General features: G+C 49.5%; 1 protein-coding gene and 2 long non-coding RNA genes across 4 annotated transcripts; all 3 read right to left on the bottom strand.

Moving 5' to 3' along the window:
- Positions 1-872: 872 nt before the first annotated feature.
- Positions 873-4,515, bottom strand: LOC115553844 (uncharacterized). Of its 2 annotated transcripts, XR_003978522.1 has the most exons (5): positions 4,501-4,515; positions 3,081-3,451; positions 2,250-2,338; positions 1,971-2,094; positions 873-932 (listed from the first exon to the last, which is right to left on the bottom strand). It is a non-coding gene; the product is annotated as an uncharacterized LOC115553844 (long non-coding RNA). The 2 variants fall into 2 exon arrangements; XR_003978520.1 differs by lacking the exon at positions 4,501-4,515 and having other exon boundaries at positions 3,081-4,007.
- A 12,847-nt stretch (positions 4,516-17,362) lies between these two features.
- LOC115554565 (NLR family CARD domain-containing protein 3-like) lies at positions 17,363-23,177 on the bottom strand. The gene is made up of 2 exons (XM_030371348.1): positions 22,934-23,177; positions 17,363-19,681 (listed from the first exon to the last, which is right to left on the bottom strand). The coding sequence occupies exons 1-2, from the start codon at positions 23,175-23,177 to the stop codon at positions 17,850-17,852; spliced, it is 2,076 nt and encodes a 691-aa protein (XP_030227208.1). The 3' UTR covers positions 17,363-17,849.
- A 1,116-nt stretch (positions 23,178-24,293) lies between these two features.
- LOC115553845 (uncharacterized) lies at positions 24,294-26,101 on the bottom strand. The gene is made up of 5 exons (XR_003978523.1): positions 25,872-26,101; positions 25,037-25,133; positions 24,727-24,837; positions 24,536-24,652; positions 24,294-24,344 (listed from the first exon to the last, which is right to left on the bottom strand). It is a non-coding gene; the product is annotated as an uncharacterized LOC115553845 (long non-coding RNA).
- Positions 26,102-26,814: the final 713 nt, after the last annotated feature.

Here is a 26,814-nt window from a genome sequence, read left to right on the forward strand (position 1 = left end):
GCATCCAGTGGGCCCCGTTATATTACACACAGATAAAAGCTATAATCAATTCTTCGGTGGTGTCGTCTATAAACGACGCTGCCCGACGCTCCGTGGCTCGTCCGCTGTCTGCTTCATATTGAAGCTCTGCCCTAACCGAGTGGACTCGGACCGAGAGGGGTCTGAAACCCACTGCCCTTCTCCAAACAGCCCTTATGTGATATTGAGGCTAGCAGGTAGAGTACAACGCACTGTGGTAGATTATGTTGATCCAGAGATAACTTGCACATTGTTTTATAATCATCTTTTCACCATCGACCAATCGATTGGTCAGAGAGTTGGTTGAATTTAAGATTACAGCACAAATCATCATCTCTAATCAATACTTACCTTTTCTCAATAGACTGATTTCCATCTTTCAACTCAGCAGGATGATTCATAGAGTGGTCACTCTTCATGGAGACACAGCTGGGTCCAGGGGAGTCTGCTCTCTGCTGCTGCTCTGGGCTTCAACACACAGACACAGACACACACACACACACACACACACACACACACACACACACACACACACACACACACACACACACACACACACACACACACACACACACACACACACAGACACACACACACACACACACACACACACACACATACACACACACACACACACACACACACTTTAATTTTTCCTGACTTGGAAACATCAGTACCAGCAAAGTCTGATAATAAGAGTCTGCTCACTCCTGCTGGACTCTTTGAGAAAAACAAGAACCAGGATTAATGGATGTTTGATAGAAGCTGTATCTTTATAATATATGATAAATCCTCACCTCTTCTCAATAGACTGATTTCCATCTTTCAACTCAGCAGGATGATTCATAGAGTGGTCACTCTTCATGGAGACACAGCTGGGTCCAGGGGAGTCTGCTCTCTGCTGCTGGACTCTTCTAGAAAACAAGAAACAGGATTCCTGTAAGTTTCATAGAAGCTGTACCTATATAATCACTAGGGCTGTCAAGTTCTGGTCGGTTGGTTGACTGGTTAATCGATATGCACTTGTTGGACCAAATTCCCTTTGGTCGGACTATGGCTGGTGTTCCTTTAATAAGAACAAAGAGCTTCTTAATCCATTATTTTAGAGCCGGGAGGGACAAATGCAGACCGATGTGTTTTATATTTGATTGACGGGCTATATTGTGTTAGAAATAACATTAATTATGAATAAAAATAATGTTGAAGGCTTAGTAATTTCTGTTTAAACAATCATATGGTTTAATAAACTATAGGACTTATAAGACAAGAGGTCAAACCCCCGGGTTCCTCAACGTTGAACTGGCCCATAAGGAAGACCGCTAGTCCTAACTTACTGAACCTTTACTCCACTACTAACTCATTGATTCCAACCAAGTCATCGATCTGGCAGCATTTGGTTAAAAAGGACGACAAAATAGCATGCAAAGTGTAGAGTAAGTTTGTGGGCAGATCAGCTAAAATGGTGGCATGAGTACTTTTTTCTTAATACGTCTGTGATTCTTCATCCCCCTTCGTGTTTAACGCTCGCTAGGCTTTGAGTGGGAACACATCAGAATTGGCTTCTTGTCACTAATCCCAGCAGCATCCAGTGGGCCCCGTTATATTACACACAGATAAAAGCTATAATCAATTCTTCGGTGGTGTCGTCTATAAACGACGCTGCCCCTACGCTCCGTGGCTCGTCCGCTGTCTGCTACATATTGAAGCTCTGCCCTAACCGAGTGGACTCGGACCGAGAGGGGGTCTGAAACCCACTGCCCTTCTCCAAACAGCCCTTATGTGATGTTGAGGCTAGCAGGTAGAGTACAACGCACTGTGGTAGATTCTGTTGATCTAGAGATAACGGACGCATTGTTTTATAATCATCTTTTCACCATCGACCAATCGATTGGTCAGAGAGTTGGTTGAATTTAAGACTACAGCCCGAATCATCATCTCTAATCAATGCTTACCTTTTCTCAATAGACTGATTTCCATCTTTAAAGTTAAAAGGATGTTCCATAGAGGATGTTCCATCCACTCATCATGGAGACACAGCTGGGTCCAGGGGAGTCTGCTCTCTGCTGCTGCTCTGGGCTTCAACACACACACACACACACACACACACACACACACACACACACACACACACACACACACACCTATTACTCAGACTAATGATGGAGTCATGATGCATCACTGCTGAGCTCTGAGATGGACAACAGTCACAGACAGAGAGATCCTCTTCTTACCTCTTAGCTTTGCTCCGGCGGCCATGTTCCCCAGACAGAGTGGTCTTAGAGGTAGTACCCCCCTCCTCTCTCTCCTCATCCATAGTAGACTGGAGACAAACACAACTCATCCATCACTTCAATTGCCTTTTCAACTTCAGCCGTTTATTGAGAGAGGTCATTGAGACTGCGTCACACTAAAGCATTATGGACGTCATAGACCATCAATATGAACCCCACAACATAACCACACCGCCCTCACTACAGTACAGATGGGTACAGCAGATGACCGATGAATTATTAAAAACCTTGGAGACTGTAACTGTGCTTAAACTACAACGCAAAAAAGATATACAATAGACTCAAAAAATGCATTGCGGTACAATTAAAGTAAAGAACGTTAGAACAATTTCTCCACTGGACCAAAGTCTGAATTCTGTCACATTACTGAACCACAGATTCAATATAGATCAACTGGTGAAGCTCAACACATCGATAGTCAATACGCACAAATATATAACTTATATCTAAATATCACCACATTGAAAGGACTTCTGTCACGTCCTTCCTTTAATTCGGAGTAGCATCAAGACAAACGAATCTCTTGAATATTGAACGCAGTGTTCAATTTACCACACGGGTCAGAAAAGCAGTGAAACATGAACTAATGTATTCTCTACAGTAAACTCTGTCTTTAATTGATAAGCGATACACGGAGACACATACCAAGATGAGGTCATTATTATATACAGCAACCTAATGACAATATTAACGCTAGTAAACTGGTTGTTCATTATCATATACATAACCTAAAGACAATATAAACGGTAGTAAACTGTCAGCCTACCTTACCTTATCGTTTCTACTCCGGGATTATATTGCGTCCATACGGTATAAAGTTGTAAAAGTTTAAATGTAAGGGAAGAAACGGAGGTTAGAGTGTTTCTAAAACAAGTTAATCAGGTGAAAGGAAGTCAAAGAAAGTCTCTTCGCTGCGACACCGTTGACTCGCAGTTGAAAAAACCCGGGACACGCCTCTCTCAGCGCGGGCACGTGATATCTGTGAAGACGAATGTTATGAATGCAGTGCTCGCGCACAATACACACACACACACACACACACACACACACACACACACACACACACACACACACACACACACACACACACACACACACACACACACACACACACACACACACACACACACACACACACACACCTCTTAGAGTCAGGTACAGAGAGAGATAGAGTATGGTAACATCCCCCTTATAAGGTAGTGGTGTCATTAGCCACCTCCTGAACAAATACAGTTACATGCATAATGATGCAATCATACACTTATCCACTCTCAAAAAACACACACACACACACACACACACACACACACACACACACACACACACACACACACACACACACACACACACACACACACACACACACACACACACACCAAACTGTTGGAACGGGAAGTACTTCAGGAACCGAGAGAGGAGAGATAGAGAGCGAGAGACAGAGAGACAGAGAGAGAGTGATACAGAGAGAGAGTGAGACAGCGAGAGAGTGAGACAGAGAGAGAGTGAGACAGCGAGAGAGTGAGACAGAGAGAGAGTGAGACAGAGAGAGAGTGAGACAGTGAGTGAGCAGGAAGAAGCAGAAGAGATCTCAAGTTAGTTTTCTCTCTGTGAGGAACAAGCTGTGAGGGTCTGGTCTGAGGAGAGGGTCTGGTCTGGGGGGTCTGGTCTGAGGAGAGGGTCTGGTCTGGGGGGTCTGGTCTGGGGAGAGGGTCTGGGGGGTCTGGTCTGAGGAGAGGGTCTGGGGGGTCTGGTCTGAGGAGAGGGTCTGGGGGGTCTGGTCTGGGGGGTCTGGTCTGAGGAGAGGGTCTGGTCTGGGGGGTCTGGTCTGAGGAGAGGGTCTGGGGGGTCTGGTCTGGGGGGTCTGGTCTGAGGAGAGGGTCTGGGGGGTCTGGTCTGAGGAGAGGGTCTGGGGGGTCTGGTCTGAGGAGAGGGTCTGGTCTGAGGAGAGGGTCTGGGGGGTCTGGTCTGAAGAGAGGGTCTGGGGGGTCTGGTCTGAGGAGAGGGTCTGGGGGGTCTGGTCTGGGGGGTCTGGTCTGAGGAGAGGGTCTGGGGGGTCTGGTCTGAGGAGAGGGTCTGGGGGGTCTGGTCTGAGGAGAGGGTCTGGTCTGAGGAGAGGGTCTGGGGGGTCTGGTCTGAAGAGAGGGTCTGGGGGGTCTGGTCTGAGGAGAGGGTCTGGGGGGTCTGGTCTCACACACACACACACACACACACACACACACACACACACACACACACACAGAACTGTTGGAAGGGGAAGTACTTGAGGAAGCAAGAGGGAGAGCGAGAGAGAGCGAGAGAGCGAGAGCGAGAGCGAGAGAGAGAGAGAGCGAGAGAGAGAGAGAGAGAGAGAGAGAGCGAGAGAGCGAGAGCGAGAGAGAGCGAGAGAGAGAGAGAGAGATTAAATCGGTTAACTATCAGAACAAGTGAATGGTTAATCGTCCTGTGGATTAATTGTTCGAGTTTGTACAAAAAACCAGTTTCACATCAAAAGCAAAGAAAGCGAAGCTAAGCACTGCTTCGGGACCGCTATAGTTCTAGTTCCGGTTCTATATATAGTTGGGACCGAGACGCTCAGTCTGCTCTGTCCTGTGTGTGTGTGTGTGTGTGTGTGTGTGTGTGTGTGTGTGTGTGTGTGTGTGTGTGTGTGTGTGTGTGTGTGTGTGTGTGTGTGCAACCCAGTCGCCAAGAAAAAACGTTGACGGTGTACGTTTCCATGAACACTGGATACGTAGCATTTCAACGTAAAACAGCGTGTTATACCTACAGTATCCACGCGTGCCGCTGTGGAGGCGGGTTTCGGGGTTTGGGTTTCACGGCAGATTGTGGACACGATTGTTGAGGGTAATTGTTGTTGCCGTAGCCCACCAGGCTACGGCAAGCGACTGACTTCCTCCTCCACACTACACTCCCTGTTAACCACCTCGGCCCCCCCCCTGCCCACCCCCCCGCTACTCAGGGGGAGTAGGGCGTCCCACCGCTCCCTACACCACCACAGGTCCCCCTAGCCCCGCTTAGACACCCCAACACACTCACTTTACCGTTTAAACCTCCCGTTATCCCCTCTCGGTTTCTCCACCACTCTCCCGACTCATGACAGAGCCCTCAGGCGGGCCCACCAGGCTACGGTCTGGCTGCGGTCCTGCTTAGATTCCCCTCCCCCAGGCCTGGCATCAGACCGGTGGTTTTTAGGTAGACATAAACAACGGTCTTAGGGAACAAACAGCCGTTACCGTTATCAAAGACATCGACGTCGCGTTGGAACAGCCAGAGCTGAAGTCCCTCAGGCCCGTCTCGTCATTCCTCTCCTCTCTGTTTCCATCGAGCTATCCCTTCACCAGCTCCACTGCACTGAGGCCTTCAGCAGCTTTGTGAGAGACAGCATAGAGGAGGTGGACCCCCGATGCGGTCACCTTAAACAACGGTCTCTCCTTCAACTCCAGACGACCCAGGACAGCGTCCATTGGGCTCGGGGACGGGGGTTAGGGCTATGCTACCCATAACCCTAACCCTTAGCCTCTTATTCATTGGAGGCCTCTTTTATGTGAAAGGATGGTATGGATGTGTGAATGGTTTTACTATCTCTTATTTATCTTTTTTTATATTCCTATTTTTTTATTTATTCATTTAATCTATTTTGCACTTATCTGCCAGCACTTACCTTTACCCTGTGTTATTTTAATACTTCTTGCATGCTTTTACCATGTTTTTATTATATATGTATATGCGTGTGCAATTTTGGGGTTCCTTTATTTTTCGCCCATGACTTCTACTGAGATTGCAGTGTGCTCCTTTTTATTCCTATATTTTGTATAAATGCGCATGATTTACTATTAATGAGAGGATGTGTATGGATGGGTCTGGATGCGTGGATGTGTGTGTGTGTGTGTGTGTGTGTGTGTGTGTGTGTGTGTGTGTGTGTGTGTGTGAGTGTGTGTGTGTGTGTGTGTGTGTGTGTGTGTGTGTGTGTGTGTGTGTGTGTGTGTCTCTCTTGTTTTGCCCTCTACCCCCAGCACCTTGCCAGGGTTGACAGATAGTATAAACTCCTCTCCATCAAACCACGCAGACGAAAAGTTACAGTTCACTCTTTATGGTGAGGTGAAGTAGGGTAAAACTGAGGAATGGAAGTACAGCATTTCAGTATGAGAATAACAGAATGCTGTAAAATTAGCTTAGCTACTAAGTTAGCTTGCTAATGTAAGAATATCCATCCATCTAATTTGTTTACAAAGTTTCCTTAATCTCATTATACATCAAACCCCCTTAACATAGCAATACAGATAACGTACCAACGCTGCTTTCAAAGGCTAACTTGAAACCAGAGGAGACGCAATTATGAAGACGAGTGCGAGTACCACGCTTTCCGATCAAGTGAATGTAGTGTAATGGAGTGAAAGGCATGCATAGCAGAACGTATTCCAGAACAATACCAAAGACCGCCAGTAGATGGCATCACAGGACCATCAATAAACATAAAAGACTGAATTACACAGGAGAAAACATACATGTAACAGAACACATATATTTAGAAATATATACATATATATATATTTCTATGCGTGTGTGTGCGGGCGGGGTCCTCAGACCCCCCCTTTTATTTACTCTGATGTACTTTTCATCCTTTCCAATAGAAGTGTGTTTCTATTGGCCCGTTGGCTGTGTCACCGTCAGCAGTTACCAGGGACCGTCCTGCCGTCGCCTCTACCCACCACGGGACCACCACCCTCTCAGGCTACCCACCACGGGACCACCACCCTCTCCTCTACCCACCACGGGACCACCACCCTCTCAGGCTACCCACCACGGGACCACCACCCTCTCAGGCTACCCACCACGGGACCACCACCCTCTCCTCTACCCACCACGGGACCACCACCCTCTCCTCTACCCACCACGGGACCACCACCCTCTCAGGCTACCCACCACGGGACCACCACCCTCTCCTCTACCCACCACGGGACCACCACCCTCTCAGGCTACCCACCACGGGACCACCACCCTCTCAGGCTACCCACCACGGGACCACCACCCTCTCCTCTACCCACCACGGGACCACCACCCTCTCCTCTACCCACCACGGGACCACCACCCTCTCAGGCTACCCACCACGGGACCACCACCCTCTCCTCTACCCACCACGGGACCACCACCCTCTCAGGCTACCCACCACGGGACCACCATCCTCTCCTCTACCCACCACGGGACCACCACCCTCTCAGGCTACCCACCACGGGACCCCCACCCTCTCAGGCTACCCACCACGGGACCACCACCCTCTCAGGCTACCCACCACGGGACCACCACCCTCTCCTCTACCCACCACGGGACCACCACCCTCTCCTCTACCCACCACTGGACCACCACCCTCTCAGGCTACCCACCACGGGACCACCACCCTCTCAGGCTACCCACCACGGGACCACCACCCTCTCAGGCTACCCACCACGGGACCCCCACCCTCTCCTCTACCCACCACGGGACCACCACCCTCTCCTCTACCCACCACGGGACCCCCACCCTCTCAGGCTACCCACCACGGGACAACCACCCTCTCCTCTACCCACCACGGGACAACCACCCTCTCCTCTACCCACCACGGGACCACCACCCTCTCCTCTACCCACCACGGGACCCCCACCCTCTCCTCTACCTACCACGGGACCCCCACCCTCTCCTCTACCCACCACGGGACCACCACCCTCTCCGTCAGCAGGTCAGAGCCCCCTCACAGCTCCACCCTTTTGAAATAGATCTATCTTTATTGAAGTGTCTTCACCCTGGAGGCCTACCTACACCAATCACACCAACACCACACAGCCACACTACCACGCACACAACAGACGCACGCTACCTCCCACACCTACATCCCGTTATAGACCCCCCAGCCTTCTGTATAGACCCCCACACACCCACCATCACCACAATAGACCCACACACACATATCAAACCACAGAACACACCAGACCCACACCAACACACCCACACACACAACCACTCAGACCACAAAGACCACCTCCACCATCCACCCGTCCTCTCCTCCCACCACCACCAACACACACCCGGTACATTGCACCAGATGGCCCAACCCGTGGAAAAGACAAAGTATATTTTAAAATACTCCAGGCCCTGCACCACAGGGACACAGCGGACAGAGCGGTGTCCTCCCGGGAACTCCCCAGGGGGATGTCACGACAGGTCCACAAATGATCCCACTTCATCAAACCCATCACCCCCAGACACCACATCACAAAGAAATAATGACAACACCAACACCTGGATGCACAATGACATGTTGATCCTTAAAGAACACTACACACACACAATAGACCAACTCACACAAACCCCCCAGCCCACCAACACACTCTCACTTAAGACCGCTACCAACCGGGCGCACAAGAGGTTGGGCCACAGACTATTACCCACCACCTTCCATCAACTAGAACACACACTACTCCATACACCGTCCGCCCCACACTCACCACTCATCACCAACCCACACCCCCTCAACCTACTCCCCCCCTCCCCCATACCGACCAGTCCCCATACCACCCCACCTCGAGCCTGGACCTCCCCCTCACCGACACCTCCACAGCCCACACTCAGCCACACAGACCCCCCCCCCTCCCCCCTCTGCCTCCCCAACCAGCACCCACACACACCCTAGCTCACTCTATTCAGGCCCACGCCCCACACTGACGGAGCTCACAACTATACACACAACCAGAAACACAACAGACCCCCCCTCACACAACCGGCCCTCCCCCTCCCCCCTCCCTCAAGGATAAGGGGGAGGGGTAGGGCCCCCACCTTCCCTACCTGCAGCAGGAGCCAGGACCCCCACAGAGTCGCACCACACACCCTCCACACCACCTCAGATCAATTACCCCCCCCCCCCCAACTCAACCCACCCCCCCCCACCCATCCCCACCCTCTCCCCCGCTCCACCCAGTCAGAAATCCTCCCACCAGATGAACCTCCACCTCAGAGGACCGAGCAACAACCAACACACCACCATACACCACCCTCTCTCCAGAGTTCCCCCTCACTCCATCCAGACACTTGACTCCAACCTCTCCCACTCCCAACCCCCGCAAGGAGACGATCCTCCACCCAGACGCACAGGTCATTCATACCCAGAACTCCCCACCAGATTCCACCACACCCCACACACCAACACCCAGCAGACCCCTCCTTAGATCACACACACGCACCAACCTCATTGTGGACCTTGTTGACTCCCCCCCCCCCCCCCTCATAGGTGTCACCAGTGGCCTGGCGAAAAATCTAAGAGCAATGATGAAGGGGCCTACTAAGGTCAACACGACCACAACGAACCCAACTGACCAAAAGTCTCCCCCCTCCCCCCACAACCTTCTTACCAGGTCACTGTTGACACCAACCCTCCGACCCCCACTGCCCCCCCCCCCTACACTACCCCCTCCAGATATCAAACCACAGTCCATCCCCTCCCCGACCAATCCTGCAGTCTTAAAATACTATCGACCCACCTACCATAAGGTTAGGGGGGGCCACAAGCTGCAGGATTGGTCGTACCTAGGACACACACCCACACTCATCATCCGCGACTACAATCTCTATAGAATTCCCCCACACACACACGCACACATACAAATAGACAGTTATCCCGGGGCCACCATAGGACATATCTTACACATCCTACAGAAAACACCAACACACACTCACACACAAACAGTCATCCTTTCAGTTGGCATAAACAACATGAATCACAACCCCGAACTTACATCCATCAAACAAATATCGGCCCTTAATAAACAGGCTATCACCACATTCCCCAACGCCACCATCCACTTCCCAGTCATCAACCACTCACCGACACAACAGCAGAACCTACGCCACTCAACAGCTACACAGTCACTGATCTCAGTCCCCCACTAGAAACTCCCCACGACACCTTCACCACTCAACCTGACAACATCCCAACCGGTACTTCCCTCAGCCCCCACCTTAGACCCCCCGGCCGGCAGAACGGTCCCCGTGGAGGCCCAGGTCCTCAACACGGTCCCACACTCACTGAGGAGCCCGCTGTCCTCACAGCGTTCACCCACCGCCAGCCCAGAGACAGCCCCACCGGCACCTCCACACACACATTAACACACATCAGCTCAGCCACAATATATTAATTAATATATACACCTCCACACACACATTAACACACATCAGCTCAGCCACAATATATTAATTAATATATACACCTCCACACACACATTAACACACATCAGCTCAGCCACAATATATTAATTGTAGAGTTGTTGTTTCCATTGCGCATAGGCTATTCTAATTAGTCCGACATCATATGACGAGTGTTGCGGATGGCACTTCAAAAGCGTGCAGTAACAGGCTATTGGTTTCTTTTTAATTCTTACTCACAATTAGTTTAGTTAACATGTTTTAATGTAGCTCAAATTATACTAGTTAAAAATAGATATAAATTGTGGGTGTGGTCATACGCCGGTCGTTTCTGCCCCACCGAGATGAAGGGGCACCGCACGCTACTGCTTCCTATGCTGCGACCAAACCTGTTGCTGGAGGCAGAGTTATTTGCAGACAGACCAGCACATTAACTTTTTAAAACACACACACACACACACATCCGTACAATTAATTGAGGTGTATGACACCTCCCTCTGCTGGACAGTTTGGACAACAGCCTCACACCAAACTACATTTTCCGTTTGAACCAACAAAGCTATTGTACATCGATGGGAGACCGGGTTGGTGGTTTGAACGTGTTGTAGTAGCAGAGAATGGCCTGCGGGGGCAGTATGTACATTGTTAAATACATGGATAGGCTTGAATTTAGTAGTAACATGGATGTTTGATATTTAGCTTGACATTAACCAAGTCAAAGGACAATTAATGAAACGCACCAAACATGCAGAAGTCAATGTAGGATTTTAATATACAGTATAAACAAAAACACTTGACAGAAGTTCAATACATACTTTTGTAAAGGAAAGCAGAGGAAAACATTTTCCCAAATTAATAATTTCAAAATGACACCACCATTCACGAAAGCTAATGAAGGGGTTTGTGTAAAACCAGTCCTCCCTGACCAGCTCTGTCCCCGACTCTAAACCCTGACTCTCAACCCTAACGCTGAACCCTCCGAGGGCAGGAAGACGTTCCTTCAGTGTAAAGGTTCAAGAAGGCACTCCTTCAGAGTAAAGGTTCGAACCACGGAGAAGGAAGAAGAAGGGGAAGGATTAGATATTAGTGAAGTAGTGAGGTTAGTGACAGATGTGAGCAGTGGTGTAGTCTATTTTATTGTAGTGGGTATACTGTGATGATTCCCTTCCAGCCTCGTACAAACCCGTCCCACCGGTACGTGTACGTGTGTGGCGCTTATGGGGTGTCGCACCACACTCACCAACGCAGGGGTCTACAACCCGCTGATTTAAGAGTATAACGATTATAAACAATCATGGAAAGCTGAATAGGTTTATCAGTTTTAATAACAGTATGTACAAATAGAACACAAAAATGACAAGTTGTCCTTTGTATATCTATAGTAGCAATAGCACATGCTAAACAAGGACAAAATGTACTCAAAATAATTTAATGAACTGTTTACATCCATGGCTAACTAGTGCATGAGAAGGAGATGACAGGAGACTAATGTTTCCCTCTTTCAATTGCTCTAATTTTAGCTCTTACTGTTGTTATCTAACATACCATACAGTAATTGAATTGTGTAAAAGTGTGAAATTACTGCACCTTAAAAATGACCATGAATTAGCTATACTCTCATTTGCATAGTGATTAACATTATGAATTTCAATTGTGTATACCAACTGTATGTTGGCTGACATTTACCTATAACTTTTTTTCCCTCCAATCTAACCAAGGATGCCTGTTTTTAAATTCCCTAGCCTGACACCCAGTCTGAAAGGCTGGCCAGGGGTTCTCATCTAAAAGTAACAAGGAGATATAAAGTGGGATTAAAACATTGTCTTCTGTTGACTACTTATTATGTGGTTTACACATTAATATGGGAGGACTGGACACACACACAAACACACACACACACACACACGCACACACACGCACGCACACGCACGCCCATGCACGCACACACAGGCACACACACGCGAGAAGGAGGGGCTCGGCCCGCCAACTAACGTGCAGAGATGCAGGGGCAGCTTCGCGCTTCGTAACAGAGACAGGGCAGAGCGCGTGCGCGCAGGGGGAATTTTATGAATGGTGAATGTAGGAGATAACTTCCCCTGCTTAAAGTATTTTTTTTTGCAGTTATACCCAACCGATATTTCCGAAAAATAAACCCAGAAGTGAAAGATCTGTCACAAGACGGTTGATAGGCCTACGTATCCGTGCACATTTTTAAGTGGGTATACGCAAATCCTGGTGCGTTCCTAGTGGGTATACGGCGTATACCTGCGTATCACGTAGACTACACCACTGCATACACACACACACACACAGACACACAGACAGACAGACAGACAGACAGACAGACAGACAGACAGACAGACAGACAGACAGACAGACACACAAAAACACACAAACACACTGTGTGTTCGTGTTTGTTTTACATACGCACATACACACACACACACACAGAAACACACACACACACACACACACACACACACACACACACAGAAACAACCAGCCCCTAACACACACCCCCTACCTCCACTCTCCCACATCACCAAGACATCCTTTAAAACGATACAAGCAGTTCAGCACCAAGCAGTCACCCCCCACGCCGTCACCACCAACACCCCCCCACCAGGGACGGTCAGACAGGGGAACCAATGAGCAGAGTCAATTAAACCTGCTTGGCCCCCCCCCCCCACCAGGGACGGTCAGACAGGGGAACCAATGAGCAGAGTCCATTAAACCTGCTTGGCCCCCCCCCCCATCAGGGACGGTCAGACAGGGGAACCAATGAGCAGAGTCCATTAAACCTGCTTGCCCCCCCCCCCCCCCATCAGGGACGGTCAGACAGGGGAACCAATGAGCAGAGTCCATTAAACCTGCTTGCCCCCCCCCCCCCCCCATCAGGGACGGTCAGACAGGGGAACCAATGAGCAGAGTCCATTAAACCTGCTTGCCCCCCCCCCCCCCCCCCCCCCCCCCCCATACCGTCCACAGGGGGGAGCAGAACACGGACCACTGGCTGAAGCAGAAACTTATTCTACCACAGCCCCCCCCCACACTTTAACCCCCTCCTCCAACAGGCTTCCCCTTTGAGGGGGGGGGGGGGGGGGGGGGGGCGTGGCTGTGAGGTGGGCCCCCCCGGTACAGACCCCGCCTCCGGCCCCCCCCCTCCCTCAGACACACACACTGCTCACTACTGCCCCCCCTGTCCTCTCCCCCCCCCCTCCTAGACCCCCTACCCCTCTCAACACCCCCAGCCCCCCCTCCATAGCCCCCCACCCGCCCCTCGCCCCCCCACCCCAGGCCCACTGCCTCTCGGGTCCCCCCCCCCCCCCCTACAGCTCCAGACCCCCGGTCTTCCTCCCCCCCCCCCTCCCATACTCCTCCCCCCCCTCCCTGACCTAGAGCTGTTAAACACCAGCCCCCCCCCTCACCAATCCCCCCAGGAGGAGCCCCCCCCCTGGTCTGCCCCCCAGAGCCCCCCGAGGTAGGAGTCGCCATGCCAACACCCTGGTGCTGCCAATCAAGGCCAGGCCCTCCCATTGGCCCACAACGACTCTGGGAGGGGCCACCGGGGGGCGCCAGACACTAACCGGCTCCCCTCCCACACTGGAGGGGCCGACTTAGGGTCCGCCCCCGTCCACAGGCCGGCTGAGGGGGGGCCCCCACTAGGAGGGCCTGGATCCCTGAGTCAGGGGGTCTTCCCCAACAGGCTCCCTGAGGGGACCCCTGACATCAGGAGCGGAGACGATCAGGGGGGGGGGCAGCCACACACACACACACTTCACCTCTTTTTTTCTACAACCGACACAGAGACGCTGTGGACCCCTCCCCTGACCAGACCCCCACCCCCGGGAGGAGGTCCTCCTGGGTGAAGGAGGACCTGAAGGTGTGGAGGTGTGTCAGTGTGTCTGAGGACCCTCCTCCACCTGGGGACACTCTGTAGAAGGACAGAGAGCCAGCAGGCCGGTCCAGATACACTCCTACTCTGGTGGAGCCAGCGGGGCGGAGAGGGAGGGCTGTCTCTATACCGTTGTACCAGGCAAAGTAACCACCATCATAACAATAAAGAACCCAGGACTTGTTGTTCTCTCCAAGCCTGCTGTCACCACCCCGTCCTCTCCTTGTGATTCCTCTGTATGTCACTCCTATCTCAACCCCTCCTCCCCACTTTACCTCCCAGTAACAGCGGCCAGTCAGAGCCTCTCTACCCAACACCTGGAGCCGGGAGTCAAATCTGTCTGGGTGATCCGGATACGACTGGTCCTCTCCAACCCCCGTCACCTTCCTGGTGTCCTCAGACAGAGAGAGTCGTCTGTGGGCCGTGTTGGGGTCCAGTGTGAGGTCACAGGCATCTGAGGGAGAACCAGACATGATGAGCTGCTGAACCGCTCTTCATCCTCATCATCATCATCACTAGTACTGTTCTCCTGCACTCTGTGTACATATACATAGATATGAACACATACATACATGTACATATGTACACATACATAGATACACACACCTCAACAATAACGTTATGAATACATCAACAACAATATTATGAAAACATCAACAACAAACATCTCTCCTTGGATCCAGCCTGCTCTTCTTCTTTTTATTCTCTTTCTTTTTGGGATTGCTCTCTCTTCTTCTTCAGCCCCCTCCCCCTCCCCAACCCCCCTCTGCCCCGTCACCCCCCTCCCCCTCTCCCCTAGTCCTCACTCCCCCTCCCCCTCACCCTCAGCCCCCCCCTCAGCCCCGTCACCCCCCCTCCCCCCTAGTCCTCACCCTTCAGCCCCCTCACCCCCCCTCCCCCTCACCCTCAGCCCCCCCCTCAGCCCCGTCACCCCCCCTCCCCCTCCCCCCTAGTCCTCACCCTTCAGCCCCCTCACCCCCCCTCCCCCTCACCCTCAGCCCCCCCCTCCCTCTCCCCCCTAGTCCTCACCCTTCAGCCCCGTCACCCCCCTCCCCCTCACCCTCAGCCCCCCCCTCAGCCCCGTCCCCCCCCCTCCCCCTCCCCCCTAGTCCTCACCCTCAGCCCCCCCTCAGCCGGTCACCACCCCTCCCCCTCCCCCCCCCTCCTCAGCCCCCCCTCAGCCCGGTCCATCCCTCCCCCTCCCCCTCCCCCTCCCCCTCAGCCCGGTCACCCCCCCTCCCCCTCACCCCTAGTCCCCACCCCTCAGCCCGGTTCCCCCCCCCCCCCCCTCCCCCTCCCCCTCCCCCTCAGCCCGGTCACCCCCCCTCCCCCTCACCCCTAGTCCCCACCCCTCAGCCCCTTCTCCCCCCCTCCCCTTCCCCCCTCAGCCGGTCACCCCCCCTCCCCCTCCCCCTCAGCCCCCCCTCAGTGTATCAATGTAATACCTGCTGGGTTTTATACAAGCAGGTTTAACTGTGATGGTGGACAGTATTAATAGACCTAAGATACATGATGTCAGCCATCATCTTCATTCCCAGTAGGATGTGACCTCACTTCCTGCTGTGTGGATGGACTTTCCATCTCAATAGTGAGTGTGTGATGTGATGAATCAAACAGACACTTACACTTCTTTAGAGCTGGTTCCAGCCTCCACACTCCACCGTGCTCCACACTGGGGGGGAAACAAAGTGAGAGCAGTATGTTGAAACATCCACCTTCATCATCTGCCGTCTCATAACGTTCTACACAACGTGAGTGACAGCTGCCTCTTCAAATCACTTCATCTAGCAGCTTGAATCCTTGTAGGAGACTATGTCCCTGAGTGGTGAGCTGTCCTCTCCATACCTGAGAGTGTCCAGTCTCCAGCGTGGATCCTGCAGTCCAGCAGAGAGCAGCGCAGCTCCAGAGTCTCCTGGGTGATTGTAGCTCAGGTCCAGCTCTCTCAGATGGGAGGGGTTGGAGCTCAGAGCTGAGGCCAGAGAAGCACAGCCTTCCTGTGTGACCAGGCAGCCAGACAAGCTACACACACACACACAAATTATTATACTTATTCTGGTTGAGAGCAGTTCATACTAAAGTAACCATATTTATAAAGCGTATTCATTCCATTTGGAGGACAAGCAGAGAAGAGGACAAGGAGAACAGGAAGAGGAAGTGGGGAGATGACATCATCACAGACATCAGAACTTCCCTCACTTGGATGTGAAACAGGATCTTAAACAAATGCTCCTTTCTCAATAGCTACAACTCAATGAGATATTGTTCGGTTAGAGTAAGGAGCGTACCCGATGTGTTTGGTACGCTGAGACCGTTTCTTCACAGGTTCTAACATTGTGTAGAACCAGGGAGAGTTTTGTCAGCCGGCAAAAGAGCAACAGAAATGCATCGGACATGACCAGCACTACACCAAACTAATGTGAAGTTAATAAAGTCCATCTTTAATGTTCAATATGATTCACTTTACCACGTGCCAGTGAAGCTCTATGATGAGGTGTACATTATATTCAGATCACAGCACGGCTAAAGCCTCATCCCCATGAGCTCACATCAGCTGACCAGAGTTAGATAACATATAACAAACATATCATACTAGTAGTTAACAGGTCAACCCCTAACCCTCACATCAGCTGACCAGAGCTACATAACATATAACAAACATAACATACTATTAGTTTACAGGTCAACCCTAACCCTAACATCAGCTGACCAGAGTTACATAACATGTAACAAACATAACATACTAGTAGTTAACAGGTCAACCCCTAACCCTCACATCAGCGGGCCAGAGCTACATATTTAACAACCCCAAGACACAGTTTTAAGAGGCTGAATACTGACCTGAGAGTTTCCAGTGTACAGTGTGGACTCCCCAGTCCAGCAGAGAGCAGCTTCACTCCTGAATCCTGCAGATCATTGGTACTCAGCTCCAGCTCTCTCAGACTAGACGACTTGGAGCTGAGAACTGAGGCCAGAGCTTCACAGCATCTCTCCGACAGATGGCAGGCATTCAGCCTGCACACGTAATAAAGAGAACAGGTTAGGAACTGTGATTAATATAACAAACATCTTTAAGTTATTAAATAATCAAGGAATGTTATTAGTTTAACAAACATACTAAACAATTAAATGTATAAATGTTAAATAGTTGTTTAGTTGAGATTGAAAATGTCTTCTATTTTCTATTGTTGTGAATATTCTCTTATGTGTACTGTAATACATTAAACGTTATTAGGACACCTACAGTGATGTTTTGTACGATATTATAACTAGTATGTTTAAAATGATGTTGTTATGAACCTACAGAGATATTTTTCATATTATATTAACCTTATATTCCAGCTGTATTTATATTGTGTAGTGTGTAATGTGATACATGTTATTAGTGAACCTACAAAGATCTTTTTCAGATTATTTTAACTTTATATTCCAGTTGTAATTATATTGTGTAGTGTGTATTGTAATACATGTTATTAGTGAACCTACAGAGATGTTTTGGAGGCTTTGACCACTGGCAGCAGCCTCAGAAGACCCTCCTCTGAAGCAGAGTATTTCTTCAGATCAAACACGTCCAGCTCCTCTTCTGATGTCAGTAGGATGAAGACCAGAGCTGACCACTGAGCAGGGGAGAGAGTTTTTCCGGAGAGACTTCCTGATGTCAGGTACTGTTGGATCTCCTTCACTAGAGAACAGTCGTTCAGCTCATTCAGACAGTGGAACAGATTGATGCTTCTCTCTGGAGATAGGTCTCCTTTTATCTTCTTCTTGATGTAAGACACTGTTCCCTTATTGGTCTGTGAGCTACTTCCTTTCAGTCGCAGCAAACCAGTTTTAATCTGAGTGGACAGTGATCTTTTTTTCTGTCCCAGCAGACCTTGTAGGACAATCTGATTGGTCTCCAGGGAGAGGCCCAGGAGGAAGCGGAGGAACAAGTCCAGGTGTCCGTTCTCACTCTGTAAGGCCTTGTCCACAGCACTCTGGTAGAGGAGGAGTTTATCTTTCCTGGAGGTTGATGGTTCTTCTGAGAGCAGATTGACACCAGTATCGATGAAGGACTGAAGGACATAAAGGGCAGCCAGAAACTCCTGGATGCTCAGATGGACAAAGCAGAACACCTTGTCCTGGTACAGCCCACACTCCTCTTTAAAGATCTGGGTGAACACTCCTGAGTACACTGAGGCTGCTCTGATATCGATGTCACACTCTGCCATATCTGCCTCATAGAAGATCAGGTTGCCACTCTCCAGCTGATTAAAAGCAAGTTTTCCTAGAGAAACAATGATCTCCCTGCTCTCTGAGCTCCAATCTGGATCTGTTTCAGCCCTCCCAAGGTACTTCCTGTCCCCCTGTATGGACAGAACCCTCAGGAAGTGGCTGTACATCTGAGTCACGGTCTTGGGCATCTCTTCGATCTGGGATTTTTTGAAGATGTCCTCCAGAACTGAAGCAGTGATCCAACAGAAGACTGGGATGTGACACATGATGTGGAGGCTTCGTGATTTCTTGACGTGGGAGATGATTGTGCTGGCCAGCGTCTCCTCTCTGAATCTCTTCCTGAAGTACTCCTCCTTCTGTTGGTCGGTGAACCCTCTCACCTCTGTCACCATGTCAACACACTCAGCAGGGATCTGATTGGCTGCCGCAGGGCGTGTTGTTATCCAAATGCGAGCGGAGGGAAGCAGGTCGCCCCTGATAAGGTTGGTCAGCAGCACGTCCACCGAGGTGGACTTTGTGACATCAGTCCAGATCGGGTTTCTCTGGAAGTCCAGAGGAAGTCGACACTCATCCAGACCATCCAAGATGAAGACAACTTGGAACCGGTCGAATCTGCAGATTCCTGCTTCTTTGGTCTCAATAAAGAGGTGATGAAGAAGTTCCACCAAGCTAAACTCTTTCCCTTTCAGTAAATTCAGCTCTCTGAAAGTGAGGAGAAATGTGAAGTGTATGTCCTGGTTGGTTTTGCCTTCAGCCCAATCCAGAGTGAACTTGTGTGTTAAGACAGTTTTACCAATGCCGGCCACTCCAGTTGTCATCATTGTTCTTATTGGTTGATCGCGTCCAGGTAAGGGTTTAAAGATGTCCTCACATCTGATTGGTGTTTCTTCCTTGGCTCGTTTCCTGGAAGCGGTTTCAATCAGTCTGACCTCATGTTCCTTGTTGACCTCTCCACTGCCTCCCTCTGTGATGAAGATCTCTGTGTAGAAGTCGTTCAGATCTGTTCGCTGTCCTGCTTTAGCGATTCCCTCAAACACACACCTGAACTTCTTCTTCAAATGAGACTTGATTTTATGTTGGCAATCGACAGCATCAGATCCTAAATGAGAAAACAACAGCTGACATCAGTTAGTGGATGGTGATCAGTGGAACCAGGGCAATATTTCCTTTATCAACTTCATGATATTTTGTGGGTTCATTACTTGTGGTCGGAAAAGCAGGTTGTGATGGACTGCATGTTACAGATTCAAAATGTTAAGGTGTTAAGTTGCATGTTATCTACTGTGCGTGCGCAGTTTGTGTGGCTTGCTGTTCTATCGGGGAATAATGGCGGCAGCCATGGTTGTGCATGTAATATGCTAATGTTCAGTAAACGTTTCAACTTGATCAACCTTCGTTGTGGTTATTGAATTATCTGGATTAACAAAGGCCTATTATTTCCACAGCAATCTGATTGGTCTAATGATAGTAATGATGATAGTGAATCAGTGTAAAGTGATTTGCTATGCTGACACAACAAGACAGGGTTTCATCACTTCCACTGAGTTTTTCTGCTGTTGGTCTGCAGTATAATGATTAATGTTATGTGGCTTCATAACTTGTGGTCGGAGAAGCTGGTCGTGACAAAGACTGCATGTTACAGATCCAAAATGTTCCGGACTTTTCGTTTTTACCAGTGGTGGGCCGTTATCGGCGTTAACGCTCGCGTTAACGCGAGACTCTTTATCGGCGATAAAAAAAATATCGCCGTTAATCTATTCTCAAAGTTGGGTGAAAAACTTGGCGAATTGCACTAGGGGGCGAGAACGAGTCACGCCCCGTGCCCACTACCTCCGTCAGTTGACCGTTGCCCATTGACTTTGAATGGGGACGGACGCGCAATGCATTGTGGATCCGTCCGTTCAGTTGGAGCGTTCGCCACATGGACATATTAAAGGATGGACCACAGACCGAAAATGGCCGCCCATTCATTCCTATGGAAACTGCTCAGTGGCGCAGGGCATCATACAGGAGCGATTTGCTTCCGCGTTATGGGGCCAAGACACGTGACCTATTCCGTGACGTACCGGATGCAGAGATCTTCTTCTTCTTCTAGTTTAGTGGTGGATCATAGTTTTTCCCCATATACCGCCACCTACTTGACTACTACACAGGAGTTTGTGACAAGGACGTTTGCAAATGATACTTTAAATCGTAAAAATAAATTCAAAGAAAAAACCAAACTAACGAAACAAAATAAAACAAACTAACAAAAGAAATGAATAAATAAAAAATAAAATAAAAAAATATATATACTTAAGGTTAAATTCTTCTAATTAGGTTAGTATCTTTTAGCTAATTTATCAGCAATTTCATTGCCATATATTCCATGGTTGGCTGGAATCCAACAGAACTGAATAACTAAACCAAGGCTTATAATATTTAAAAGAAGATGCTTTACCTCTATCACCAATTCTTCACGTATTGAATTATCTGTTATAAAAGTAACTTAGTATCTACAACCCATCTAAGAGCGGTTATTATTGTGGCCATCTCGATTGAGTATACTGATAAAGTCACCCACTCTATATCCATATTATGGATATAGAGTGGGTGACTTTATCAGTATACTCAAAGTATACTGATAAAGTCACCCACTCTATATCCATATTATGGATATAGAGTGGGTGACTTTATCAGTATACTCACTGAATAAACAGTTCATAAACACAAGTGCATCTTATTGAACATTATTTATTTTCATCACCAATTATAGTAGAACAGCTTTCTCTAGCAGTTTGTGATGCATTTTGGAAACAGGAGATGAGCCCCTGGTCTAATTATTTAGGTAGCACACATATATTATGAATGCCTTCGGCAGAATTCAAATGAGCCATTTTAATCTAGATTAATTTCAAGATTAATCTAGATTAAAAAAATTAATCTATGCCCACCTCTAGTTTTTACCCAGCGACATGATTGGTCTAATGATAATAACAATGATAATGAATTGGTGTAAAATGACATGCTGATATAACAAGAGTGTTGCATCTCTTCCAGAGTTATTCTGATGTTGATCTGCAGTTTGTGTTTAATATTATTAATAATAATAACAATAATAATAATAACATTTAATAATATTTTATTGCAAGGCACCTTTCATGACACCCAAGGTCGCCTTACATTTCATAAAACAATCTAGGGTCGAAAACAGCAAGAGCTGTTAGGAGACCCAGGTAGGAGGGGGTAAGAACAGTGAGGAGACCCAGGTAGGAGGGGGTAAGAACAGTGAGGAGACCCCAGGTAGGAGGGGGTAAGAACAGTGAGGAGACCCAGGTAGGAGGGGGTAAGAACAGTGAGGAGACCCAGGTAGGAGGGGGTAAGAACAGTGAGGAGACACAGGTAGGAGGGGGTAAGAACAGTGAGGAGACCCAGGTAGGAGGGGGTAAGAACAGCAGTGAGGAGACCCAGGTAGGAGGGGGTAAGAACAGTGAGGAGACCCAGGTAGGAGGGGGTAAGAACAGTGAGGAGACCCAGGTAGGAGGGGGTAAGAACAGTGAGGAGACCCAGGTAGGAGGGGGTAAGAACAGCAGTGAGGAGACCCAGGTAGGAGGGGGTAAGAACAGTGAGGAAACCCAGGTAGGAGGGGGTAAGAACAGTGAGGAGACCCAGGTAGGAGGAGGTAAGAACAGTGAGGAGACCCAGGTAGGAGGGGGTAAGAACAGTGAGGAGACCTAGGTAGGAGGGGGTAGGAACAGTGAGGAGACCCAGGTAGGAGGGGGTAAGAACAGTGAGGAAACCCAGGTAGGAGGGGGTAAGAACAGTGAGGAGACCCAGGTAGGAGGAGGTAAGAACAGTGAGGAGACCCAGGTAGGAGGGGGTAAGAACAGTGAGGAGACCCAGGTAGGAGGGGGTAGGAACAGTGAGGAGACCCAGGTAGGAGGGGGTAGGAACAGTGTGGAGACCCAGGTAGGAGGGGGTAAGAACAGTGAGGAGACCCAGGTAGGAGGGGGTAAGAACAGTGAGGAGACCCAGGTAGGAGGGGGTAGGAACAGTGAGGAGACCAGGTAGGAGGGGGTAAGAACAGTGAGGAGACCCAGGTAGGAGGGGGTAAGAACAGCAGCACAACAGGGATACGAGGGGAACCCACGGTAGGGGGTCATTACAGCGAGAAGGCCAGTGGGAGCACATGTGTTTTGAGGAGAAAGGTCAATGTTGTCAGGGTGTCTCTTTCAGCTCAGAGCCCTAGCACCCACGGTGCTGAGAGCCCTAGCGCCCACGGTGCTCAGAGCCCTAGCACCCACGGTGCTGAGAGCCCTAGCACCCACGGTGCTGAGAGCCCTAGCGCCCACGGTGCTGAGAGCCCTAGCACCCACGGTGCTGAGGCGGGAGGTCGGGACGGTGAAGACCAGCTGAGGATGATGAAGGGAGCGGCAGGGCCTGTCCTCCTGGAGGAGGTCGGGGAGATAAGTGGGGGCCACGTTGTGGGGGGCTTTGTCGGTGAGCAGAAGGGTTTTAAGATCAATCCGGTGTTGGACAGGGAGCCAGTGTAGTTGGACGAGAATGGGGGTGATGTGGTCGGGGGATTTGGTTCTGGTAATGATGATGTTTAACATTCTTTAACCTGAGACCCCCACCACTACCCTACATATCCGGATCAAACCATTTAACCTGATACCCCACAACAACCCTACATACTGGATCAAACCATTTAACCTGATACCCCACAACAACCCTACATACTGGATCAAACCATTTAACCTGATACCCCACAACAACCCTACATACTGGATCAAACCATTTAACCTGATACCCCACAACAACCCTACATACTGGATCAAACCATTTAACCTGATACCCATAACAACCCTACATACTGGATCAAACCATTTAACCTGATACCCTACAACAACCCTACATACTGGATCAAACCATTTAACTCCAAAGAGGAAAGATTGTCTCCACATGGAAGTTTGAAATGTATAAGTCTCACATTACGTCAATTAGTCTGAACAGAAGAAATATAATCTCCTACTGCTCTTCAAAATGTGTATTTCTTCTCTGTTTTCAAGATAAGAGTCTCTTACCGCCCCCCAGTGTGTCGGCCAGTCCCTCCTGGTTCATCTCCATCAGGCAGAGCTTTGTGATGTCCACCACTCCCTCTATGGCGCGCCTCCTCTGCTCCTCCTTCTTACCATCCACCTCCTCCTCCTCCACTCTCTGACCCTCTGAGCATTGTGGGTAATCTGAGAAGAGATCCCTCCAGAGCTTCTTCAGCTCCTTGTCTAGGAAAGCGTGTGCGTTCTCCTCAGCCCTCTGGAACAGAACAAACATCAAGGAGAACTTTACTCTGAACTCACTGAGGACATCAGAAGCATCTTTCCTGGATTCACGTCCCGCTGGACAAGAGATGCTTTCTAATGTTCATGGAGAGCTGAAGTCAAACGTCTTGGTGGACATTTACACACCTTGATCAGCTCTGTTTGATGCTGCTGTAGAGACTGAGCACTGGTAACCTTTGACCTCTTCTGGTGTCTGTGGGGAACACAAACACACACAAACACACACAAACACAATTATATTTCCCCAGCCTTGTAGATATCAGTATCAGTAGAGAATGATAACAACCAACTGGTCTGTTTTCATCGTCTGTTTGAAACCCCTACCTCTCCTCTCTGGAGGGGCGTCCATCTTTAAATTGAAATGGTATATCCATAGAGTGGTCACTCTTCATGGAGACACAGCTGGGTCCAGGGGAGTCTGCTTTCTGCTGCTGCTCTGGGCTTCAACACACACACACACACACACACACACACACACACACACACACACACACACACACACACACACACACACACACACACACACACACACACACACACACACACACACACACAGCCTTGTAAATATCAGCAGCAGTAGAGACTGATAACAACCATCTGGTCTGTTTTCCTCGTCTGTTTAAAAGTCCTACCTCTCCTCTCTGGGGGGGCGTCCATCTTTAAACACCAATGGTATATCCATAGACCAGCCACTCTTCATGGAGACACAGCTGGGTCCAGGGGAGTCTGCTCTCTCCTGCTGGACTCTTCTAGAAAAACAAGAACCAGGATTTATGGACGTTTGATAGAAGCTGTATCGTTATGATCTCTGATAAATCCTCACCTCTTCTCAATAGACTGATTTCCATCTTTAAAGTTATGAGGTTGTTCCATAGAGCTGTCACTCTTCATGGAGACACAGCTGGGTCCAGGGGAGTCTGCTCTCTGCTCTGGGCTTCAACACACACACACACACACACACACACACACACACACACACACACACACACACACACACACACACACACACACACACACACACACACACACACACACACACACACCTTTTACTCAGACTAATGATGGAGTCATGATGCATCACTGCTGAGCTCTGAGATGGACAACAGTCACAGACAGAGAGATCCTCTTCTTACCTCTTAGCTTTGCTCCGGCGGCCATGTTCCCCAGACAGGGTGGTCTTAGAGGTAGGACCCCCCTCCTCTCTCTCCTCATCCATAGTAGACTGGAGACCTGGACACAAACACAACTCATCCATTACTTCAATTGCCTTTTGAACTTCAGCTGTTTATTGAGAGAGGTCATTGTGACTGCGTCACACTAAAGCATTATGGACGTCATCAATATGAACCCCACAACATAACCACACCGCCCTCACTACAGTACAGATGGGTACAGCAGATGACCGATGAATTATTAAACACCTTGGAGACTGTAACTGTGCTTAAACTACAACGCAAAAAAGATATACAATAGACTTAAAAAATGCATTGCGGTACAATTAAAGTAAAGAACGTTAGAACAATTTCTCCACTGGACCAAAGTCTGAATTCTGTCACATTACTGAACCACAGATTCAATATAGATCAACTGGTGAAGCTCAACACATCGATAGTCAATACGCACAAATATATAACTTTTTTAAATATCACCACATTGAAAGGACTTCTGTCACGTCCTTCCTTTAATTCGGAGTAGCATCAAGACAAACGAATCTCTTGAATATTGAACGCAGTGTTCAATTTACCACACGGGTCAGAAAAGCAGTGAAACATGAACTAACTAATGTATTCTCTACAGTAAACTCTGTCTTTAATTGATAAGCGATACACGGAGACACATACCAAGATGAGATCAATATTATATACTAGTAACCTAAAGTCAATATTAACGGTAGTAAGCTGGTTGTTCATTATCATATACATAACCGAAAGACAATATAAACGGTAGTAAACTGTCGGCCTACCTTACCTTATCGTATCTCTTCCGTGATTAAAATGCGTCCATACGGTATAAAGTAGCCTAATAAAAGTATAAATGTAAGGTAAGAAACTGAGGTTATAGTGTTTATAAAACACTTTAACCTTTATCCTTATAAAAGTTAATCAGGTGAAAGGTTTAAAAAGCGGAGAAAGAAAGGCTCCACGCTGCGACAAACAGTTATGAGGAAGTGAGCTGAACCGGTTTGACTCTCAGCGCGGGTAACGTGTTTTCGGGGAAACGAGCACACACGCAAACGCATCCACCGCACACGAACACACACACACACACACACACACGCGCACGTGCGCACGCGCGCACCCACGCACCCCCCCACACACACACACACACACACACACACACACACACACACACACACACACACACACACACACACACACACACACACACACACACACACACACGGACGGATCACTGAGCCAATTTATGGCAGAAACTCTGATCCTCCAGTCCACTGGGTTACAGCAGAACCTCTGGGACCAGGACCAGGACCGGGACTAGGACCAGAACCAAGATCAGGACCCGGACACGGACCGGGACCCGGACCAGAAGCCGGACCGGGACCGGGACCAGGACCTGGATCAGGACCAGGACCAGGTCCAGGACCAGGACACGGACCGGGACCCGGACCAGAAGCCAGACCGGGACCGGGACAAGGACCCGGATCAGGACCAGGTCCAGGACCGGGACCAGGTCCTGATCCGGGTACGGGTCCCGGTCCGGGTCCCGTTGCGGATCCTGGTCCGGGTCAGTGTCCTGGTCCCGCTATAGGTCCAGGTCTGGTTCCGGGTCTGGGTCCTGGTCATGGTCCGGGTCCAGGTCCTGGGACCAGGACCTGGACCGGGACCTGGACCAGGACCGGGAACGGGTCCAGGATCGGTCCCCAGCCCGGGACCGGGACCAGGACCCGGAC

The sequence above is a fragment of the Gadus morhua genome, chromosome 11 (assembly GCF_902167405.1).
Source record: "Gadus morhua chromosome 11, gadMor3.0, whole genome shotgun sequence".
NCBI classification, from domain to species: domain Eukaryota; kingdom Metazoa; phylum Chordata; class Actinopteri; order Gadiformes; family Gadidae; genus Gadus; species Gadus morhua.